Genomic DNA, 19,655 nt, shown 5'->3' with positions numbered 1-19,655 from the left:
TCTCTATTTCATTCCCTTTATTTATCTTCAGTTTCAAATTTGTTCTGCATATTGGATGACGATCACCCAAGTTGTGTTTTTTGTTGTCCATTATCTCGCTTTGTTACCCCACCTTAAGCCCAAAAATTTGTTATTTCCCATTTTCTCCATACCTTCATAATTGGTCAGTAGTTTCACCATCACCATCAATACTATTACATTTCATCTTGTTTTTAATCCGAAATTGAATTAGACTTCATCAACGGAAATATGTCCATCATTCCAATTAGCGCTATTACCGACTGGCTCAACCTGTTCCCTCCACATCACTTGCTGTTTTTGTTTTTTCATTTATTTATACCGTCTACAACAAGCGCGGTGTTTTTGTGTTTTCTTTTGAATTTTTTATCCATCCTCCTTCCATGCGCAGGACGAAATGGCATGCTATTAAGCGTAATAGATTCAGGAAATTGCCAACACCACCAGATCTAAACAGCTGCAGAAAAAAAGGGAAGGGACAGAAAAAAAATAACCGTCAGCACAGAGCAATGGTGCGTGTGATTCGGGGTTTTGCTCTTTGATTTTCCACCCCAAGATCACGTCAGTGACCCAGTCTCTGGGCAGCGAGCGGACACGCGACATGTTAATTGCTCCAGAAAGCACAAGCATTGCCCGATACAGAACCCGTTACAAAATAGCACACGTCCGTCACTTTTCATAATGGGGCAGTCGACGGTTCCGTTCGTGCCACTGCCCCATAGCCACGATCGAAGTTGTACAAATAAACCACAATTAGCACCTACCAGCTCATCCCGGAACGCGTTACGTCTCGCGTTGGCCGTCACGAAGCCGTACGTCGCTGCGCGGAAGCAGGGCAAGTAAGAACGCGCGGAAGCAAAGTGGGAAAATTGTTTTAGATTAGCCTATCCGTTTACCGCAAAACGCACGACCGAGTTGAGGCGGCCGCTTCCAGTGGCATTCGGTCGAGACGGCTCCGAACGGGCATCGGGAACGGACCAAAGGGGCATCTTTGTTGCATATTTCATCAGCCCACTAAGTGGCCGGGTGCGTGGCCCGTGTGTGTGTGTTGTGCATTGGCGTCGTCTTGGTTCAGCAACGAGCGCCAAGGATCCAGGGTACCTTGGTCGTTGTTCGCTCGCGGTTCGTGGCCCGCTATTTACGGTCGTGAATTATATCATCGTACACAGTGCGCCCTGCCTCCCCGCAGTCACCGGGTGTGTGTGTGTGTGTGTGTGTGTGTGTGTGTGTGTGTGTGTGTGAAGTCGGGTAATAATATTTGCATGGTAAAACGGTGCCCATTTGTCGTCTCGGAACAGCACAGCCCACAACATCGTTTGGTGGACGGTTGTTGCTTGTGAATAACATTTTGCGCGGTGCCTTTGCAAGAGCGAACTTGCGACGTGAACGATGAAGGCTGTGCATTTGTTGGGCATTTTGGCGATGGTAAGCGTCGGTAGGGCGTCACTGCTTATACCCGACCGCTTTAACATGACCGGTGACGAGATGGATCGAACGAACGAACCAGTACACCAGTCAGCCGGTGGCCCTGTGTGGCAGGACACGGAACACGGGAAGGTCCTGTCGAGAAGGAAACGGTTCATCGTATTTCCGGAAGGTTCCAGCTTTTCGGTACGTACACGCTGTGTAAACCCAGTAAACCCTGTGTAAAGTCCAACGTTAACTCCACTCCGCGCTGGCTGACATTCCATTGCAGGTGGCCGTCTGCATGACGATCGGTTTGTACGGCAACCCGAACTATCAGTTTGTTAGCTGGGCCCTTAACTGGGGCATCGCGTACAATTTGCCGAACCAGACGCTCAGCTTCCAGAAGGAGATGACCGAACCGAAGCCGATGGTGCAGCGGCGCTTCCGGCGCGATCTCTACCAGAAGCTCGAGGTGATCATGGACAGCATGGGGTACGATGGGCGCGACTGCATACTGCGGGCGCTGTGCGAAAGCTCGCAGTACTTCGGTGGCAAGGGCCAGAACATGGTAGCGGAGATGTTGCGCACCCTGTTCAGCTACCCGAAGCAGAAGGTGCTATCGTTCGAGCACGCCGACCACCGGCTGTACGATGAGGCACACCGCAAGGGGCGCAACATGGCACCGTGCCAATCGCTGTACGGAAACTGCCAGTTTTCGTTGCTCGAGCTGGCGCTGGGGAAGTATTCTACCCCGTACGGGTTTATGTGATCTGCGTGACAGGTGCGGGTGTGCGTGTGCGTGTGTGATAAAGCCAGAAAGCCGGGAAAGCTCAGCTCAAATAAAAACTTGTATTTATTTCTATTAAAATTAAACCTATCGCACGCGCGTCCGTGTTACGTTTCAAACTTTCCGAACAGTACCAGATCGAGCAGACTGATCGGGCAGCCGCTGGCGTACCGTGCCCGACAGTCCACGTTATCATCGCGCAGCGCGTTGCTGTAGTCGTCGGCGAGGGCTTCGTTCAGCGGGAAGCTAAACAGCACCCGGAAGATGTCCATCGCCATCGAGCGGCCCGGCGGCGGTAGCATGTTCTTCGCCTCGCAGATGCTCCTCATAATGCACTCCTTCATGTGGAAACCGGTACTGAAACGAGAGGGAAACAAAAAGCGCCTAATTAATAGGAATGTTCAGCAGAGCTTTTGAAAAATAGAACAGGAGATTCCCATCCACTCACATCGAGCCCAAGGTTTCCTCCAGATGGCTAAACAGTGCCCTCCGATCGCGATAGTGATGGAAGTGTTCCCAATCACTGTGCTGGCTAATGTTGAACATCTCCCCACTCAGCCACTTGCGGCGGCCATGCTCTTCCTCCGCCTGCTCCTCCTCCTCGTTCAGTGCCTGTTCGAGCACTGATCGGCGGTAGCGATCGTACGGCCGCTCGGTCCATCCACCGCCGCCCAAGTAGCGATCAAGTGTGTTCGAAGGGTACTGGTACTGCTGTTGTTGCCCCCCGATACGGCTGCCCGGTGCCCAATACTCCGACCGATATTGAAGGTTTTCCGCGTTCCAATCGGCACGCTCCTTGCCCCAGCCCGGTGGAACCCAAGTGCCGGGGTGATCTTTCAGGTACTGCTCCACCTCGGCCGGTGACAGATCACCCCCGTCATGGTGATCGTGGTGATGATCGGGTTCTTTTGGTGCGGGTGGTGGCGGTGGTGGTGGGGCTGGTTTTTTCGGCTCCGGCGGATACATCGCTATCTTGCCGAGCTTCAGCGCACTCGCGTGATACTTGTAGTCGGGCAGCGGAAAGTACAGATCCAGCTCGCCGATGCAAACGTACCCGGCCGGTCCGCGAAATACCAATCCCTTACCGAACGAGGACGTGAGCTGGAATGGACAGAATGCATTTACACCTTTTTATTAGCTCCCGGAACGGAATACACGCTTGACACGCTTACCAGAATGTTCGCACCCGGTGGAAATAGTAGAAATCGCTTCCTTCTTGAAAGTAGTTTGGATTCACCGCCGGCGCTAGTGGACTGATTGAGCGCAGTGCAAAGTACCCCGCTGGCGAGCGATAGGGCAAGCAGAATTGTTTTCACTTCCATTGTTGCCAACCGTGGGCCAAATCTGCCGTCATTCGATGTATTCAATTGTAGCGCATCAATCTTACTGTACACGCGACCAGCTGATGAGTGACACTGACCTATTCCTGCGCCATCGAATCAGATGGTGCTTTTCAAACCGCGTGCCATTGATGCCAGTCACCCGGTGCTCCGTCTGCATTGGGGCGATTAATCGAGCGCCGAACGATTAATTCACAGGCAAGTGTTAACTGGTGCCGGACGGGTTGCGTTCCATAACCTGTGTTGCTAATGCGTTGTGACAGCCGCTCTACATTCGATCGCCTGGGTCAATGGGGCAGAAAAGTAGGCTAGAAGCGTGTCACCAGAAGGTAGAATTTCTATTCCTGCTCTATCATGTTTGTCGTATTTTGATCACTTAAACGCCACGTATGCAAGTGACCTTTTTTGTCTCTGAAGATGCAAATTGTTAACTGCTAGTCAGTCGCTTAGAATGTTTTACTTTGTTATAATTACTTAGTCAAGCGATGTGTTTTAAAATTAGTCAATTCTAGTCGAATGATCAATAGTTTGGGGTATGGTATGAGGAAGCCGCAAACATGCCCCACCAAGAAGGTGTTCGAAAGCGATCCCCAGTTCGGCACAAGACGCAGGGGAGCACAGAGATGTCAGAGATCGGTTGTCTACAGTTGTCCGAAGAAACGATCGTCCCAAGATAACAAAACTCCTACTATTACCTATTAACTATTACCTCGAGATTGTCACCGTCAACTAATAAACTGGGCCCCAGATGGTCTGAGACTCCGGCAAGCAGGTACTTCGTCTTCATCGCATTGATTCATCGCATTGATACGCCTCGCACACTTTATCCTGCCGATGATGTCGATGTCATCCGCGAAGCCAAGAAATTGGAGAAACCGGTAGAGGATCGTGCCACGGATGTCGTTGTCTAGCCCCTCGCTTCGAATGATACCTTCCAGGACGATGTTGAAGAACAGACAGGAGAGTCCGCCTCCTTGTATCAGACCCCTGTGAGATGCGAACGATTCCTACGTTAAGTCCGATACCCTCACCTTGCACTGCATCCCGTTCATGGTGGCCTCAAACAGCCCGATCAACTTCCCCGGTAAGTGATACCGCTGCATGATGTTCCATAGCTCATGCCGGTCTATGGTGTCGTAGGCCGCCTTGAAGTCGATGAACAGGCGGTGCGCATGAAAAAATCACATGAAGCTATAATATTCAATAAGAACTAAAACGTATCCTTACAAATTATAACGTACAAAAGGTGGAAGTTTAAGTCTACAATGGACCATCTGACTGACTGCCTATCCGCACACTGGCACACTGGTCAGGCTGCGTGGTACTGAATAAGCCCGGCATGTCTGCGTAAGACGTTACGCCAAATAGAAAAAAAAACATGAATAACGTGCGAATTGTGATCGATCAAGCAAAACACCTGGTAAGCTTACAATGAATTCTATTAGAGGCAAACATTGTAGGCTTATAGTCAAACAAATCTGATTAGATAGCAACAACTGATTCAATTTGTCAAAAATAGATGGTTGAGAAGCAAAGTTGATTGAATACTGTCAACATTTGGAACACATAGCCAGCACTTGGTGGCAATGGCTGGTTTAGTTCCAAACTCAATCGATCTGTTCAATCTTTAGCTATTAGTCAGTAAGTGAATTTACAGGGTTTCGAACCATATAAGGGAATAGTTCAATCACTTAGGGGGATATTACAAATCGGTAGGGGAATGTTGCAAGCAAGCTGTGCAAGTTTGCACTCATATAGGGGAGCGCGGCAATCGACTAGGGGAACTTTGCAAGCATACTGCTGGGGGTTGCTGTCATCAGACTGTGGGTGCCGATGTTTGCAATTGTTTCGCTTTATTCAAAACAAAAAGCTTTGCCGTTTACAAATTCAAGCTTCCACGTGCAATCGATTTATGCTATAAATACATACCATTCTCTAACATTTCCACCACCAATCAACGGAGGAGCTACACGTGCTGAGGAGGATAAAGTAGATACCAAAAACAAAACAAAAAAACTGCACACCAACAACTGACGCCATCAATTAAGGGCAAGCCCGTCGGTGCCACACGGGAAATGTGTCAATTTCATTAGCAAAACTAACACCGTTCCTGCAAGCCTCCACCAAAATCCCTCCCTTACGGCCGAACGCATCGAAACGCGCACGCCGCTTTGCCACTTTGCACGCTTCAATACGGGAACCTCAATTGAATGATTTCCATTTTCCATTAGTAAAAATGTCGATTTATTTTAACCGCTGGCTGTGTCGGTTCTGCTGCCCGTCTGGGTGGTGGTGCAGTGTGGAAGCAAATTAACGTTTCACTTCCTACATTCCCTACACACACACACACACACACACACACACACACACACACACACACACACACACACACACACACACACACACACACACACACACACACACACACACACACACACACACACACACACACACACACACACACACACACACACACACACACACACACACACACACACACACACACACACACACACACACACACACACACACATATATATATATATATATATATATATATACAAGTAGACAGCAAAAACAGCAGGAAGGAAAAAATCGCAATCGAACCAGCTGGCAATAGCAGCGCCCAATCTTTCGTCCTGTGTTTCAATCAATTATACATTCAAAAGGGACGCTTTTCTTGCGGAATGTTTTGCTGTATGTTTTCGTTTGCTATCTCTGTTTCTCCCCCCCCCCTCCCCCTCTCTCTCGCTCATACTCTCGACTAAAGAAAGCAACGATAAAGCCTTACCGCATCGTTTCACATTCGCATCGGTCAGTGCGGTTATTGCAGCGCGCGGTACGTTGCCCATATCCACCGAGCACTTCACACGCAAAGCGCGCCTGGAGGCCAATTTAGAGATCGAATTTTTCCCAAGCTTGCTTTGACCTTTTCTGTGCAATAACTTTGTCTACCTGGTTCGATCCACTTTCCTTCCCCGCCCGGAAGCAATCTTAGCATTTCGGATGTCTGTGCATGTGTGTGTGTGTGTGTGTGTGTGTGTGTGTGTGTGCGTGCATGTGGGAGAGCAAATCTTTGTTCTTCGTGTTTTGTCAAAATATCAACGTTTCGATTACCTCAGCCTACCACACACACACACACACACACACACCACACACACACACACACACACACACACACACACACACACACACACACACATACATGCATACACCGTACACGCAATGGAACCATTGCTCTGTGCGTAGGCAAACGCAAGACTCCTCTTTGAGCTTGAGCTCTACGCAAAAGCCCGCGTGCGTGCGTGTGACAGTAGCAGTTCCAACAAACAAATGAAGAAGTGGGAACACACACACACACACACACACACACACACACACACACACACACACACACTAAACGGCCTGCTTTTAGCAATCTCCCTTCTAACACCGCCCCGTCTCCATCGACCCTCAGGAGAAATTCCCAATGCGTATACCGAGAATCATTCAAAGCCACATCAAAGCCAACGAACGCACGCACGCAGAAAGGCAAAAACGTGGCATGCGACGAAGGGACGAAAAAGATGCCAAAGGGAGGCTGAGTTCGAGCAAAAAACAGCAAAGCGGAAAGCTGGAAAAGAAAACGAGAGGAAGAGAAGGAAACAACAAAAAAAAAACTTCATCCTTCATCCTGAGAATCGGAAAACGCCGAAAGTCCCCAAAGTTGTAGCGACGCCCTAATTGAGTTAAGTTTGCGAGAAAGAAGTCCACAATCCCCGGGTGTGTGTGTGTGTGTGTGTGTGTGTGTGTGAGCTCAGGGGTTGATTCCACCGAACGGCGCCAGATTGTGTTTTGTGCAACCGTGCCCACCGTGGGAATTGGCTGGAACCGTCGGCCGGCCGGACCTGGTGTGCCAACGAGCTCGACGGATGATTGGGAACGAAATTTATGAATTTCAGACCAACCAGTGTAGCTGACGTCGTAAATAATGCAACCGACGCGGAGGGATCTACCACCACGGAAGCGTATGGTATGGTGGGCCAAAATCGGGTCACCTCGGAAGTGCTGCTCTGCTGCTTGGTCCAGATTTTGGAACCTAGCGTGAGGAAGCTGCAGCTTCCCAGAACGGTCACCCGCCGCCCGCCACCCGTGGAAAGAATGTATTTTCTCCAAAAGTAACATACCGCTACTAATGAATGTGACCTCCTTTGCACCCCTTTCCAGTGGTGATGGCCGTTGTCCGGGGAAAATGTATGCATATAACATGCTGAAAGGAGAAAAAAAGCCACGCAATGCGTGGGGCTCTGTTAGCTGTTGGTGCGTTTGTTGGTGGTATTAGTGGAGGAACACCCATGGAAGGCGTAAGCCAGCACGGTTCGCTTCACGGCACTGCCGGATGGTCGCGTTAGATGGTGCGAAACGTTCTCTCCCACTGGAAGCTGATCGCAGTGTGCTGTGAGTGCGTTAAACTTTTGATCTTAACGCTGCAGTACGCTGAAGTAACCAAATAGAGCCGTACGTGTGTGTGTATGTTGCGTGGCCCGTAATTGTGCCGCTTAATGAGTGTAGTAGTTTTGTGCCAAGGGAAAAGTGTGGACATTACAGTGTTACAGTGGACGTCCCCATCGCTAAAGTGAGCCGAGTGTGGTAGGGGTTCATTTTTCCTGTTATTGTGCGCCCCCTTTTTCCAAGAGTCAGTAGAGTTCAAAGTGGACTGAAGTTTAATCCCCCCCTCCGGAGGAAACGGAGCGGGGAATGATGTGATTGCTATAACGGAACCATCAGCAGCCACAGCGGTCCGGTGTGATTAGAGCGACGAATTTTGAAATTAACCTATCACCTAGTGTGTGTGTGTGTGTGTGTGTGTGTGTGTGTGTGTGTGTGTGTGTGTGTGTGTGTGTGTGTGTGTGCAAACATTCCGTGTTCCGTGTGACCCAAGCAACGAAGCAACATGATGCGCAATGTTACATGCGGCGTTGCTAAGAAACGGCAACGAATAAAGCTGCCGAGCGCGGTATTGCTTTGGGGTTTGTTTGCGCTGCTGCCGTGCCTTAGCTCATCCACTGCCGGTGTGTACGGTGGTGCAGATGATGGTGGTGGTACTGCTGCAGCAGCAGCAATAGCGCAGGATGCATCCGCCCCGCAAAGGATACTTTCGCGCAAGAGACGCTTCCTGACGTTTCCCGAAGGAAGTTCCTTTCAAGTAGGTATGTGACGTGTGCTTTGAGAAGTGCTGGAGGGGGGGGGGGGAGGTGGTTTGTTTCTTATAGGAAGACATTCATATAGGGTGACAGAGTAAAGTGGGGTTATGATTGCTTCGGGGCTGTGTTGCATGGGAAGGAAAGAATACGACTTACGATGCGTTTTTGCACATAGGAAGCAGTAGTAAAAATGTTAGTTTAGTTAAATAAATCAAATATAAATTTTATTTAAATCATAAATTAGTTCAAGGGAATTTCAAAGTCATTTTGTAAATTATGAGAAAATATTTTTTAGAAAGTGTTATTAGCTTTAGACTTGAAAAGAAGTTTTATTAAATTGAGAATGGCTTTTGAATTAAAGCTAGGCAGTTTTATCACGGCCATTAATTAGCAGCTGTAGCAGAGATATTTTCCATTGAATTTATCAACAATCTATTTCAACATAATTTCAATAAACAATACATTTTCTGTCTAAAAAAAAGCCTGCGATCCCATTTTCCTGAAAGTCATCAACGAAGCTAATAAATAGCTCTAAATAGCTTCGAATGAGCATCCTTAAAGTGTTGAATAAACTTAGCAATGGTAATTCTTTATTTTTCCCCTCCCCCACCCACCCGCCCAGTGTACGATCAGACCATACCGATGATCGGCGTCGAGCGGCTGTTCACGATCGGCATTACGGTCGCGCTGGCGTACGAGCTGCCGAGCATCACCTTCAACCAGATCGAGGAGATGCTGCGCGAAAATGGGGCCTACGATAAGCTGGACCTCAACGCGAACAACACCATCCTGGACGATGGCAGCAAACCGTCCAGCACACCGGCGCGCAAGAACATCTTCGACTACTACTACCAAACACCGGGACGACCGGCAGGGAACGTGCCCGGCCGTATCAATTACTACACCGCACCGGACCGACGTTACGATACGCTCGATCGATACGGGCAGCGTCTTCCGTCGTGGGATCGGTTCGTGTCGAACCGCTTGCCCCATCCACCGTACGCCGATTCGGCCGGGAACGATTTTGGCAGCATTGTGAACAGGTAACGCAGACAAACGCAAAGGCCCTTCACACAATGGCAATCCACAATTAAGTGCCACAGGGCTGCCACAGTAGGTGCACACGGGAATCAAATTAATCGCGGAAACAGACCTGTGATAAAATTGTGGTTTTACCTTTTGGCGTGCATGCATTGGGTGGGTCGGTGGGTGGGTGCGCGTGGGCGTCAATGGATGCATACGATGCAACTGCAACGCCCGGTCGCCCTCAGTCCATCGAAGGGCTCGCTCTCGGTTACCAATTAGTACGCTGGGGTTGAGGATGATGGTTGGCCGGCGTGTGAGGGAAGTGGAGAACGGGGAAATGTAATATGAGTATGCGTGCTTTATATCCTGTTGCGTGTTGCTATTATTGACAGTGAGCAATCATGTTTTTACAGGGTTTCATAATCTGTGTCGTGATGTCATAGATCTGTCATAACAAAGACCAAAGTGTACTATTCAACGAGCCGACATCAAACCATTGTTTGGCACATATCAAGTACTTTAAAATAGCTAAAAATGGCCAGAAGCCCTTCACACGAATTTGGAACCAGCTGTGATCATTGCCGTCCTCCTGTAACCAAGGACTAACAATAAGTATTGGAAGGCTGTATAGGTCGAAATGTCTGTATGTGGTCGTTAAGCCAACAAGAAAGTGTGTCCAAAGTGTCTACATAGTTTCATGACACGCTGACAAAAAGAAAGCAAGATTTTGCATGAACAGCTCCTTTAATGCACCATCTACTTTGATGTGAGCGCCCTGTGCGCGCTCTGTTGAATAGGAAAAGGGGTGTTTATTTAGTTGTTGCAACCCATTGTATAGCAGACGGAGAGAGTTTATATACACAAACGTTATCGTTTTATGCACTCCCGATCATTGCACCGATCGCTCTTACCTCACCCATTCACAGATACCTTCAAGGTTGGATACGCCGTCATCCGCCCAACTATCCGATGGCCAAAAAGCGCTTCTATCCGGTGTTTGGTAAGCGAAGCATCCGCGAAGACACGGCCCCCCTCGATCGTCACTTTCTCAACCATCATCGGACAACGCGCCACACGCTGTACGAGCAGATTGAGCAGTTTCTTACGGCGTAAGTATTAAAGCTAAGCCCCAAAAAAAAAAGGTGGTCAAAGGTCGAAGGAAGTTTCAAACCACTGCTCCCCTTCTCATCCATCCATCAGCAAGGGTAAACACGGACACCATTGCGTGCTGCGGGCGCTCTGCGAAAGCGGCCAGCGTAAAGATGACACCGAGCCGGACACATTTTTAAAGGAAATTCTTCGCGCCATATTCAGGTAGGGGCAGCGGGCGAATGGCAAACTATCACGCTCTGTGTCCCCTTTAATTGAGCTCCTTTTTCCCCCTCCCGTGTTTTGTATTAGCCTGCCCGCCACCCATGAACCTCCGGCACAACACAAGCACCGGCTGTACGATGAAGCTCACGCCCATGCCGGAAACTGCTCCGAAACCTATTCCTACTGCGAGGACAGCTTTTGGTCGTCGAATTTTGTGTTCTAACCGTGTGCTGCACCTGCCAGTACTTTGCTAATGGGCGTGTAATTTACGTGTAATTTGTACACTGGTAACACACATCAACTACTCAAACGATTGGACGACGCTGAAGTGGGAAGCGGTGTTCACCGGCAAATGTAACGATAGACTTATTCCACAAACGATGCCAGCAACGCGAAGCAAATGGAACCAAACGTTCGACACGGCACAGGCTGGGAGCATTCGTATAGAAGCGATGATATTATTTGCAAAAACCGGATCGTTCGACCGGATCGTTCTATACCGTTGGGCTCTCTTAATGTTAAATTAAGTTAAAACAACACACATGTTAAAACAAACCCGCCACTACGAAATGTAAGCTGATCGCTATGGTTATTACGTGTAGCATGATAAATGTCGCAGCCAATGAATAGTTAGATAATAATTGCACTTATTGTGTACTACGTCAAACGATTCATATCACACTTAACCACTAAACATGGTCTTTATCAACAACAGAAGAGATAGGAAAAGTCTTTTAATGAACGGTTTGACAGTTTATTTCGTATTTGGACCAACATCCATCTCATTTAGCTGAATATCTCGCTGTAGGTATAATTTGGAAGCTTTTGCCTTACAAACCTGTTTAGAAACTAAGACTAGTCTTTTAAAGATTATACTTACCTACTTATCTGGCACTACAACCGCTTTGCGGTCTTGCCCTGCCTCAGGAGTGTCCGAAACCGCTCACGGTCTCGCGCCTTCGTCTGCCAGTCCTCCACGCCGTTTCCATGTGTACAACATGGCCAGCCCACCGGAGCCTGGCAGGCTTTATACGCTGCACGACGGTGAGGTCGCCGTACATCTCGCATAGCTCGTCATTATAGCGGCTCCTCCATTGTCCTTCCACACACACACGGGGCCAAGTATCCTTCTGAGCATCTTCAGCCTCTCGAACGCGGCTAAGAGGGTTTCGTCAGATTTGGACAGTGTCCATGTCTCAGATGCGTATGTGAGTACCGGTACTATACTAGGTACTATACAGTCCCAGCTTCGTCCGTCGCGATAGATTCTTTGAGGTGAACTGATTTTTCCGGCTGTGGAAAGGCCGGTTGGCAGCCAGCATCCTTGCGCGCAACTCAGCTAATATTCTACTGTCGTTGCTGACCTTTGACCCAAGATTCAAAAGTGCGTTCACCTATCTGTACGTCACGCCTACGTAGATTCTGATTATTTATTGGTAGGCCCGCTGATGTTGCCACCATCAGTTTGGTCTTTGCCTCGTTTATCTGCAATCCGAGGTTCCCTGCCGCCTGCTCGATCCCTTGGTAGGTTTCTGCTACATAGGAGAGCCGCAGACCAATGATGTATATATTATCAGCGTATGCCAGGATCTGGGCTTCGATTTATAGCAGATGGTTCCCGTAGTCTCCGCCCTCCAGTCACGAATGGAAGACCTCTCTAGCGCCAGTTTAAATAGGAGACAAGAAAGCCCGTCCCCCTGGCGCAGACCCTTGGTGGTAGCAAAGGGTCCTGAGAGTTTTCCATCCACCTTCACCTGGAAAGTGACGTTGGTCATAGTCATTCTAACTAGCCTTATCAGTTTGGCCGGGATACCAAAAAAGCTCATAGCGTCGTAAGAAAAAGGAGAAGAAGAAAAAGAAGAAGAAAAAGAAGAAGAAAAAGAAGAAGAAGAAGAAGAAGAAGAAGAAGAAGAAGAAGAAGAAGAAGAAGAAGAAGAAGAAGAAGAAGAAGAAGAAGAAGAAGAAGAAGAAGAAGAAAAAGAAGATGATGAAGAAGAAGAAGAAGAAGAAGAAGAGGAAGAAGAAGACTATAAAAGAATATTTCGAAATAAAAATATAGAATTTCGTTTCTGAGTCTTTGAGATCATTACATATGACCTACCACGCAAGGAGACAGAGAGATGGTACCAACAATAATTCTTGACAATTATGGGTATATTCGTAATTGAATTCAATTTCAAGGGAAAGGAAAGGACTTGAGACAGTCCAGGGAGCCTTTACCCAGGGCCGGGACGTGTATGCCTTTCCACTAATGAAGTAAACGGTAGCCTTAATAAATAATAAAATGATCTGAAAATTTATCATTTCTACCAAAAAAAAAAAAAAACAAACGAAACTGCAAAAGGAAAGAAATAAAACATGAAAGCAAGAAAGGAAATTAATAAAATGAAAAATAAACACCAACGTTAAACAAAACGCTTCACACTACATTGACAAAAAAGAGGTGAATTTTAGCCTAAAGGCCCAAAGTCTCTTTAAAACAAATTGAAAAAAATTTAAAAAAAACCCCTAGAGATAATAAAAAATGTAAGAAATTATGAAAAAATAGAATAGTCAACATCGATAAAAAATGCCAAATAAACCAACAATTGCATTTACGGTACAACCAGATTGATATTTTGGCTTTATTCTCACTATTTATTACAAGAAAAAACACGTAAACTTTAATATATTGTTTATTATTAATTGCATTAATTTAACGCACCGTATATCACCCACCCACCACCGACCGATTTCAGTAAAAGCCCGTGCGTACGGACTCACTGACCGCCTCGGTTGCCGCCGGTTCCGCCATACCCTCCATATCGAGCTGCGTGATGGGACAGTGCCGATCGAGCTCGCTACAATCGTCCGCCGTCAGGTAAGGGAAGTACTCGTCGTCACCCTCCGGCAAACTGTTTGAAGAACCGATGGAGGAACTGTCATCAGAGCCGGGCGCATTCGATCTGTGTGTGTGTGTGTTTTTGGCGGTTGCGGAAGACCGAAGGAAGAGACCGAGTTTCTCAACACAAATTATCATGTAAGACTGTCCGGGTGGCGAAGGGCAGCCTATCGTATCGTTTTCGTGCCTGTCGCACCACGCCCGATACTTACCGGAAGATGAGCTTGAACAGCTTGAACAGGATGCCGCTCTTCGGTGTCATGGCCTTGGAGACCTCGCAGAAGGTGCGCAGGATGCAGGCACGCCCATCGAACCCGTGGCTATTTAGACGGGGGAAGAGGAGGGAATGTTTTGGGTGATGAGGTTATAGAAATGCTAAGACGAAGGCGCACACAGCACACAAACTTACGACATGATCATGCTTTCGAGCGACTGATGCACATCCCGGCGAGTGATCTTCAGCCCGGGCGGGTTGTAAAACTCAATGTTCATACGAAACCCGATACCTTGCGCCCAGATCGTGGTGTTATCGGCGATTGCATCCTTAATGTTTACACGAAACTACACCGCAGGGAGGGAGCGTGTGGGGGGGAGGGAAAGAGAGCAATTAAGAATGATTCATTGCAGCACTGGAAACTCTAACTTAAAACTCCCCGTAACACTTACGAATCCTCGCGAGATGGGATGGAAAATAAGGGTCCTTTTTCGGCGCGCCAGTGTTGCGGTTGCATTCGAGTAAACACTACTATCACTCATGCACACGCCACAGAACGCCAACAGTGCCACGATCGAAAGCCAACGAAAAGTATCCATTTTTTTCCCCCCAGTTCTCACCAGTTATTCACTCGATCGGATTTTCTCCCTCGACCCGATCGCACCGTCTACTGAAGCATATTTGATCACGGGCATGCTAACGTTTCGGACCGCAAGTTAGAGAAGGCAAATGTGGGGGCAAATGTGTCAACCGGGCTTGATCGACGACCTCGATCAACTTTCTTCGCGCCCGCGCGCGCATGCTCGTGCTCGTGTTCTAGCTTTCGTTTGCGTGCGTGCGTACACGTTTGTTTGGTTGCGCGATTAGCGCGTCGGGCAAATGTGTGTCAGCAGATCGTAATGGAGATCGGATCCGAGTGTCTGAGGTGAAAATGAGCTCCAGCAACGGTTCTGGTTGTAAGTTTTGTTGTATTTTGTTGTTGTTTTGCTGCTTGCTTTCTAGAAATGATCTAGCATGAGACAGTCATAGAATCGTTCACATTGCTACATGAAGTAATCTTAATTGGAGTGTTTTTTATGTTAAAATTGCAAAATAAAGTATTAAACAATATGAATGTTACGTTGATCAAGAGAGAATATGCAATCACAAAAAGAAGAGAAAAAGCTTTCGCTGTTTTTTACGGGAATCCAACCACGACCGAGTAGGAACCACATTTCAATAATTTGAGGTAAGATTACAAAGCAAATTGTATTAAAATAATTTATATTAAACAGTATAATAATTTTAAAAACTAAAAGTGTGACTTTGCGGGTAGGTCTGCTTCATATATGGCGAAGACGTCCGCTCGACAACAGTCGTATTTTAGTGGAAGTTGTCGACCATGCTCTTCTTGCCGAAGTTGCTCATAGGGTAACGTCCCAGGGCGGTGAGGATGGACACATAGCGGACCCCCGATTCTTGATGAAAATTCGGCGTTCAGAGAAATTCTGTCCATGCTAAGGTTCTGGATCAGTTCGGATAGGAATAGAGGCACGTCCGTAACATCACACACTATCAGCAAACGATTAAACTGTTTAAATGTTTTCCATTTTATGTATTTATTGCTCTTTCATTTCTAAAACCTCTTCCCTTTACCAATGCATCGCCGTTACCGTGTCCAGTAGGCCATGCCCGAACGGACACTCGGCGTACAGCCGGGCACAGTCGACCCCGTTCGCGCCGTACCTGCGTGCCATCTTGTACTGCTCCGGCAGGTCATCGCTATCGCCCGGACTGGAACGAAAGAAGAAAAAACAAACACACACACACACACATTGTAGTGAAGTCGGCCCTTCCACCTACATCTCGATCCTTCCGTACCTAAACACCACGTCCAGTATCTCACCGACCATGCCATTGTGGGTCAGCGGCCTGTCCGCTATCTCGCAGATCGTACGCAGCAAACAAGCACGTGCACCGGGCGCCTTGGTCCCATCTCGCTCCTCCTCCTCCTCCTCCTCCTCCTCCTCCTCCTCCTTCTTCTCCTCGGTCCGGCCGAGAAACTTCTCCAACAGTGCGTACAGCTGGCGGCGCCCACTATCGACGTACCCGGCACCACCGTCGTACCGGTTCTTCCACACCGACTCCGGATGGGGGAAGATAATGTTCGGCAGGATGCGATAGTTGGCCTGCACGTTAATGCCCAGGTTGAGGCTGCGCTTCAGCATGTGGTGAAAGCGTACCGGGGCCACAAAACCGAAAATCACTTTCGCCACCCCACCGTTAATGGGGAAGCTGAGCACGTACCGCCGATCGCGGTTATGATGCACCGCCGGGGGTGCCGTCGCGTTACTGCCAGCCCCGCCGGTGGGTTCGATGCAGTGAGACGCCTGAACGGTGCGGTTTACTAGCAGCAGCAGCAGCACGAGCAGCAGCGAGCAAGCAGCGTGTACGGCGGACCGGCGGCCGGCCGGATGCATTATTCAGAAGGGAACGTTTCTTTCTAGAACGAACGTCGACAGCACAATGATGCGTTGTGCTGTGAGGAGGAGGCCGAATGGCCGTTGCTCCCCATTTTTTTCGGGAGGGGCATTATTTACACGGTTTTTTAGCATCGGCATCCCCGGTATGTCACGTTTTGTTTTTCGTTAGCAGAGGAAATAAACTTTTATTTACAGTTCAGCACTAGCTCAGTACCAGTTCACTTCACAACCAAAAAAGAAAAACCTTAACCAAAAGTAGCCCTAAGGAAACACACCAACCAAAATCAGCTACGATCATCGCCCACTAGATTGGAAAAGTCACTCAACACGGACCGCTGGCACCGGTCGTAGATCAGATCACAGTTGGCCCCGCTCGCACCGAGCCGTTCCGCCATCTCGTACGCACGCTTCTGCTCCAGCTCGTCCTCGCCGAACGATTCGTGCACGGACGGGCTAAAAACCCCGATAATTATGGTGAGTTGGATTAAAGTCGTTGCATAAGTGTAATCAAACCAACAAAACAAAAGGCTCACTGCTCACCTCAACAGCAAATGGACGACCTCGGTCATCACATCCTGCTCCGATGGGTCGGTGCGATCGAACGGGCTGTGCGCCAGCTCGCACACACTTTTCAGCAGACAGTCCCGCCCGTACCCGAACACGTGCAGCAAGTCTTCCACGTACCGGTACAGCTGGCCGGCGCTGAGCATCAGCGACTGATGGTCGGTGGAGCGCTTCCAGCTGCGCGCGGTCACGACCGAGGTGGACGGGAACTGGCCCCGTATGATGCCGGCGATCGCCCGCGCCCAGGTGGGCGGTTTGTAGAACTCAAGCAACCGGAACGGGAGGTTAAAGTTTTGCTGAAAGCCCAGATTGATGCCGAGCCTGCGGGCGGGATACTTTGCCTTCGGCGCATACAGCCGCCCATCGGTGGCAGTACAGATGCTGACCTGTGTGTGTGTGTGTGTGTGTGTGTGTGTGTGTGTGTGGGTGTGTGCAATCGATCGAAAGGAGATGAGAGATCGTAACGATCGAGTTAAACCTGCTTAAACAGTGGCACACTCACTTACCTGCAGTGTTGTTAGGATGGGAAAGAGCAGCACCTTTCGCTCTTGCCGGGAAAGCGATTGGGTGGAATAATTGGCCGGCAGCAGCTCGGTACGATCGGAGGAAACGGTGGCCACTAGGACGAGACCGACGCTCAGCAGTGATGGCAAGTGCATTTTGGCTACCCGAATGATACCAGCTGGCAGGACCGTAACTCGACTGGACTAGTTTCGAGGAAAGTGTGCCGAAGACATGGGCCCCATTTACGAGGTAAAGGCTTTTCGTGTGTGCTCCAACAACGGGAAGGGGGATCGTTCGGGGTAGGGCCGCTTCAGCCGCTCGTCCGGAAACGTGTGGAAATTAGCGGTTGGTCGATTTGAACGAAAGTATCGCTCCCATCGGCAGCGGTGTGGGACGAACGGGTGACGGAGGGAAAGCATTTAGAGTAGCAGATGGTAAGGGGCAAGGGTGCAAAATTGATGCTCGAATGTTAAATTATAAAGTAATCCATTTACTGACCGATAACAGCTCAATAAAGGCACAACATTCGCTAAGCTTTTAGGTCGGCTAGCGATATTTGTTGCTGTTTACGCCAACGTCTGTATGTGTGCCATTGCTGGCAAAAGCAGACTAATAATGGCTTAACATAAATGGAAAATGTTTTGGAGCTTGTTGCACTTTTGTTTTATATAGTTAATTTTCATGTTCTACATCAAACGATCGTATTCTTCTATCTTAATCGGAGATTCTTAATGCTCTGTACTGAAGTAATACATACAATTGTCCTACTCGCACACAACATGCTTTATAAAGTAAATATCGGATGGTCCATATCAACATAAATGGATTCAGTACATTGAAATGATCGACAAGAAATAGGCGAGGAATTTGAAAAGCACAATATAATTACATATCTAGCGCTGTGAATATTTCTGTAAAAGATTTTATCAAACTCAAAACTGATCAAAACTAATAGAATTTTTACACTACACCATCGCAGTGATTGAACAAGATAAATAATAAAACGTTTTACCGGACAAATCAGAAAATCAACGACAAAATTTAAAAAAAAATCGCCTTTGCGACACAGACGCCATCTAGGAGTCAATAGCAATACTAAATTCCTACAGCAAATCAGCCACACCAGTTCGCTTGTTTTACATTAATCCATTTTCCACATCTCTGGTATTTTAAGCAATTTGCCAATGATGCTAAATCTGCCCAACCCATCCGGCTTTCCCAAATTCATGCTTCCATTCGACAATGATTTTCCGGTTTTTGTTTTTCCGCACTTCAACACCAAGTCCAGTGTGGCCGCTAACCCTGTTATGCGCTCTGCCAAGGTGTGTTTTGACATTACAAACTGTCAAAGATAAAACGATTACAAAATATCGGCAGCGGCTAATTTTTGCACTCAAGAAAACTTTCTGCACTGCAGTACAGTAAACAATTGCCCAATCGTTGGAAAATAATATTTTAAGCGCTATGAATTCCTTGCAGCAAAAGTTCCTATACTACAGTAGACGGAAATCGTTTCGCTACGGTGTTCCGTTCCTGCTGCTGATTGTCGGTGGTTCCTTCGGATTGCAACAGTTCGCCCAGCTAAGGTAAGCCAGATTACAACTTATCTGCCATGTCCGGGCCATTTCTTTAATGGGGGTTTACTCCCTTTTCTTCACCAGGTACACATTTTCCAAGAAAGGATCGCTTACGAGACAGGAGGCGGAAAAGTATGGAATCAACATGAAGAAGAAGGAGGACGTTACGCTGGAGGGCGAGTTCGAGAAGATCAAGGAGCTGGACATTGAACACTGGGACAACGTACGGGGGCCCCGACCATGGGAGGAAACGAGCCCACCCTCCACCGGGACGGAAGCAAAGCATTGAGTGCCGGCTCCGCCTGTCTAGTGCCCTGTTGTTGTAAAAAGTTATGCCGTTTTCACTAGAAAATACACTTTTATTTTCTCGCATTTTCT

General features: G+C 48.1%; 5 protein-coding genes across 6 annotated transcripts; 2 read left to right on the top strand and 3 right to left on the bottom strand.

The window, feature by feature from the left end:
• Positions 1–984: 984 nt before the first annotated feature.
• On the top strand, positions 985–11,898 carry LOC121590636. The gene is made up of 8 exons (XM_041910472.1): positions 985–1,629; positions 1,715–2,178; positions 7,010–7,025; positions 8,474–8,741; positions 9,358–9,778; positions 10,688–10,870; positions 10,962–11,075; positions 11,163–11,898. Exons 1-8 carry the CDS (start codon positions 1,408–1,410, stop codon positions 11,296–11,298), a joined length of 1,824 nt encoding a protein of 607 aa, XP_041766406.1. The 5' UTR covers positions 985–1,407; the 3' UTR covers positions 11,299–11,898.
• A 1,911-nt stretch (positions 11,899–13,809) lies between these two features.
• On the bottom strand, positions 13,810–14,712 carry LOC121590635. The gene is made up of 4 exons (XM_041910471.1): positions 14,623–14,712; positions 14,366–14,517; positions 14,169–14,276; positions 13,810–14,020 (listed from the first exon to the last, which is right to left on the bottom strand). Exons 1-4 carry the CDS (start codon positions 14,710–14,712, stop codon positions 13,810–13,812), a joined length of 561 nt encoding a protein of 186 aa, XP_041766405.1.
• Positions 14,713–15,752: 1,040 nt separating this feature from the next.
• On the bottom strand, positions 15,753–16,899 carry LOC121589382. The gene is made up of 2 exons (XM_041908270.1): positions 16,031–16,899; positions 15,753–15,943 (listed from the first exon to the last, which is right to left on the bottom strand). Exons 1-2 carry the CDS (start codon positions 16,627–16,629, stop codon positions 15,802–15,804), a joined length of 741 nt encoding a protein of 246 aa, XP_041764204.1. The 5' UTR covers positions 16,630–16,899; the 3' UTR covers positions 15,753–15,801.
• Positions 16,900–16,908: 9 nt separating this feature from the next.
• Positions 16,909–17,855, bottom strand: LOC121590631. Its single transcript, XM_041910459.1, has 3 exons — positions 17,703–17,855; positions 17,173–17,537; positions 16,909–17,085 (listed from the first exon to the last, which is right to left on the bottom strand). Exons 1-3 carry the CDS (start codon positions 17,853–17,855, stop codon positions 16,917–16,919), a joined length of 687 nt encoding a protein of 228 aa, XP_041766393.1. The 3' UTR covers positions 16,909–16,916.
• On the top strand, positions 17,372–19,648 carry LOC121589385 (cytochrome c oxidase assembly protein COX16 homolog, mitochondrial). Of its 2 annotated transcripts, none has more exons than XM_041908275.1 (3): positions 17,372–17,949; positions 19,180–19,286; positions 19,362–19,648. In XM_041908275.1, the coding sequence occupies exons 1-3, from the start codon at positions 17,932–17,934 to the stop codon at positions 19,564–19,566; spliced, it is 330 nt and encodes a 109-aa protein (XP_041764209.1). In that variant the 5' UTR covers positions 17,372–17,931; the 3' UTR covers positions 19,567–19,648. The 2 variants fall into 2 exon arrangements, with proteins under 2 accessions (XP_041764209.1, XP_041764208.1); XM_041908274.1 differs by lacking the exon at positions 17,372–17,949 and adding an exon at positions 18,892–19,116.
• The last annotated feature ends 7 nt before the right edge of the window (positions 19,649–19,655 follow it).

Source organism: Anopheles merus, chromosome 2R, assembly GCF_017562075.2.
Source record: "Anopheles merus strain MAF chromosome 2R, AmerM5.1, whole genome shotgun sequence".
NCBI classification, from domain to species: Eukaryota; Metazoa; Arthropoda; class Insecta; order Diptera; family Culicidae; genus Anopheles; species Anopheles merus.
The sequence above is the reverse complement of the archived record's forward strand: the minus strand, read 5'-3'. Positions and strand labels throughout refer to the sequence as shown.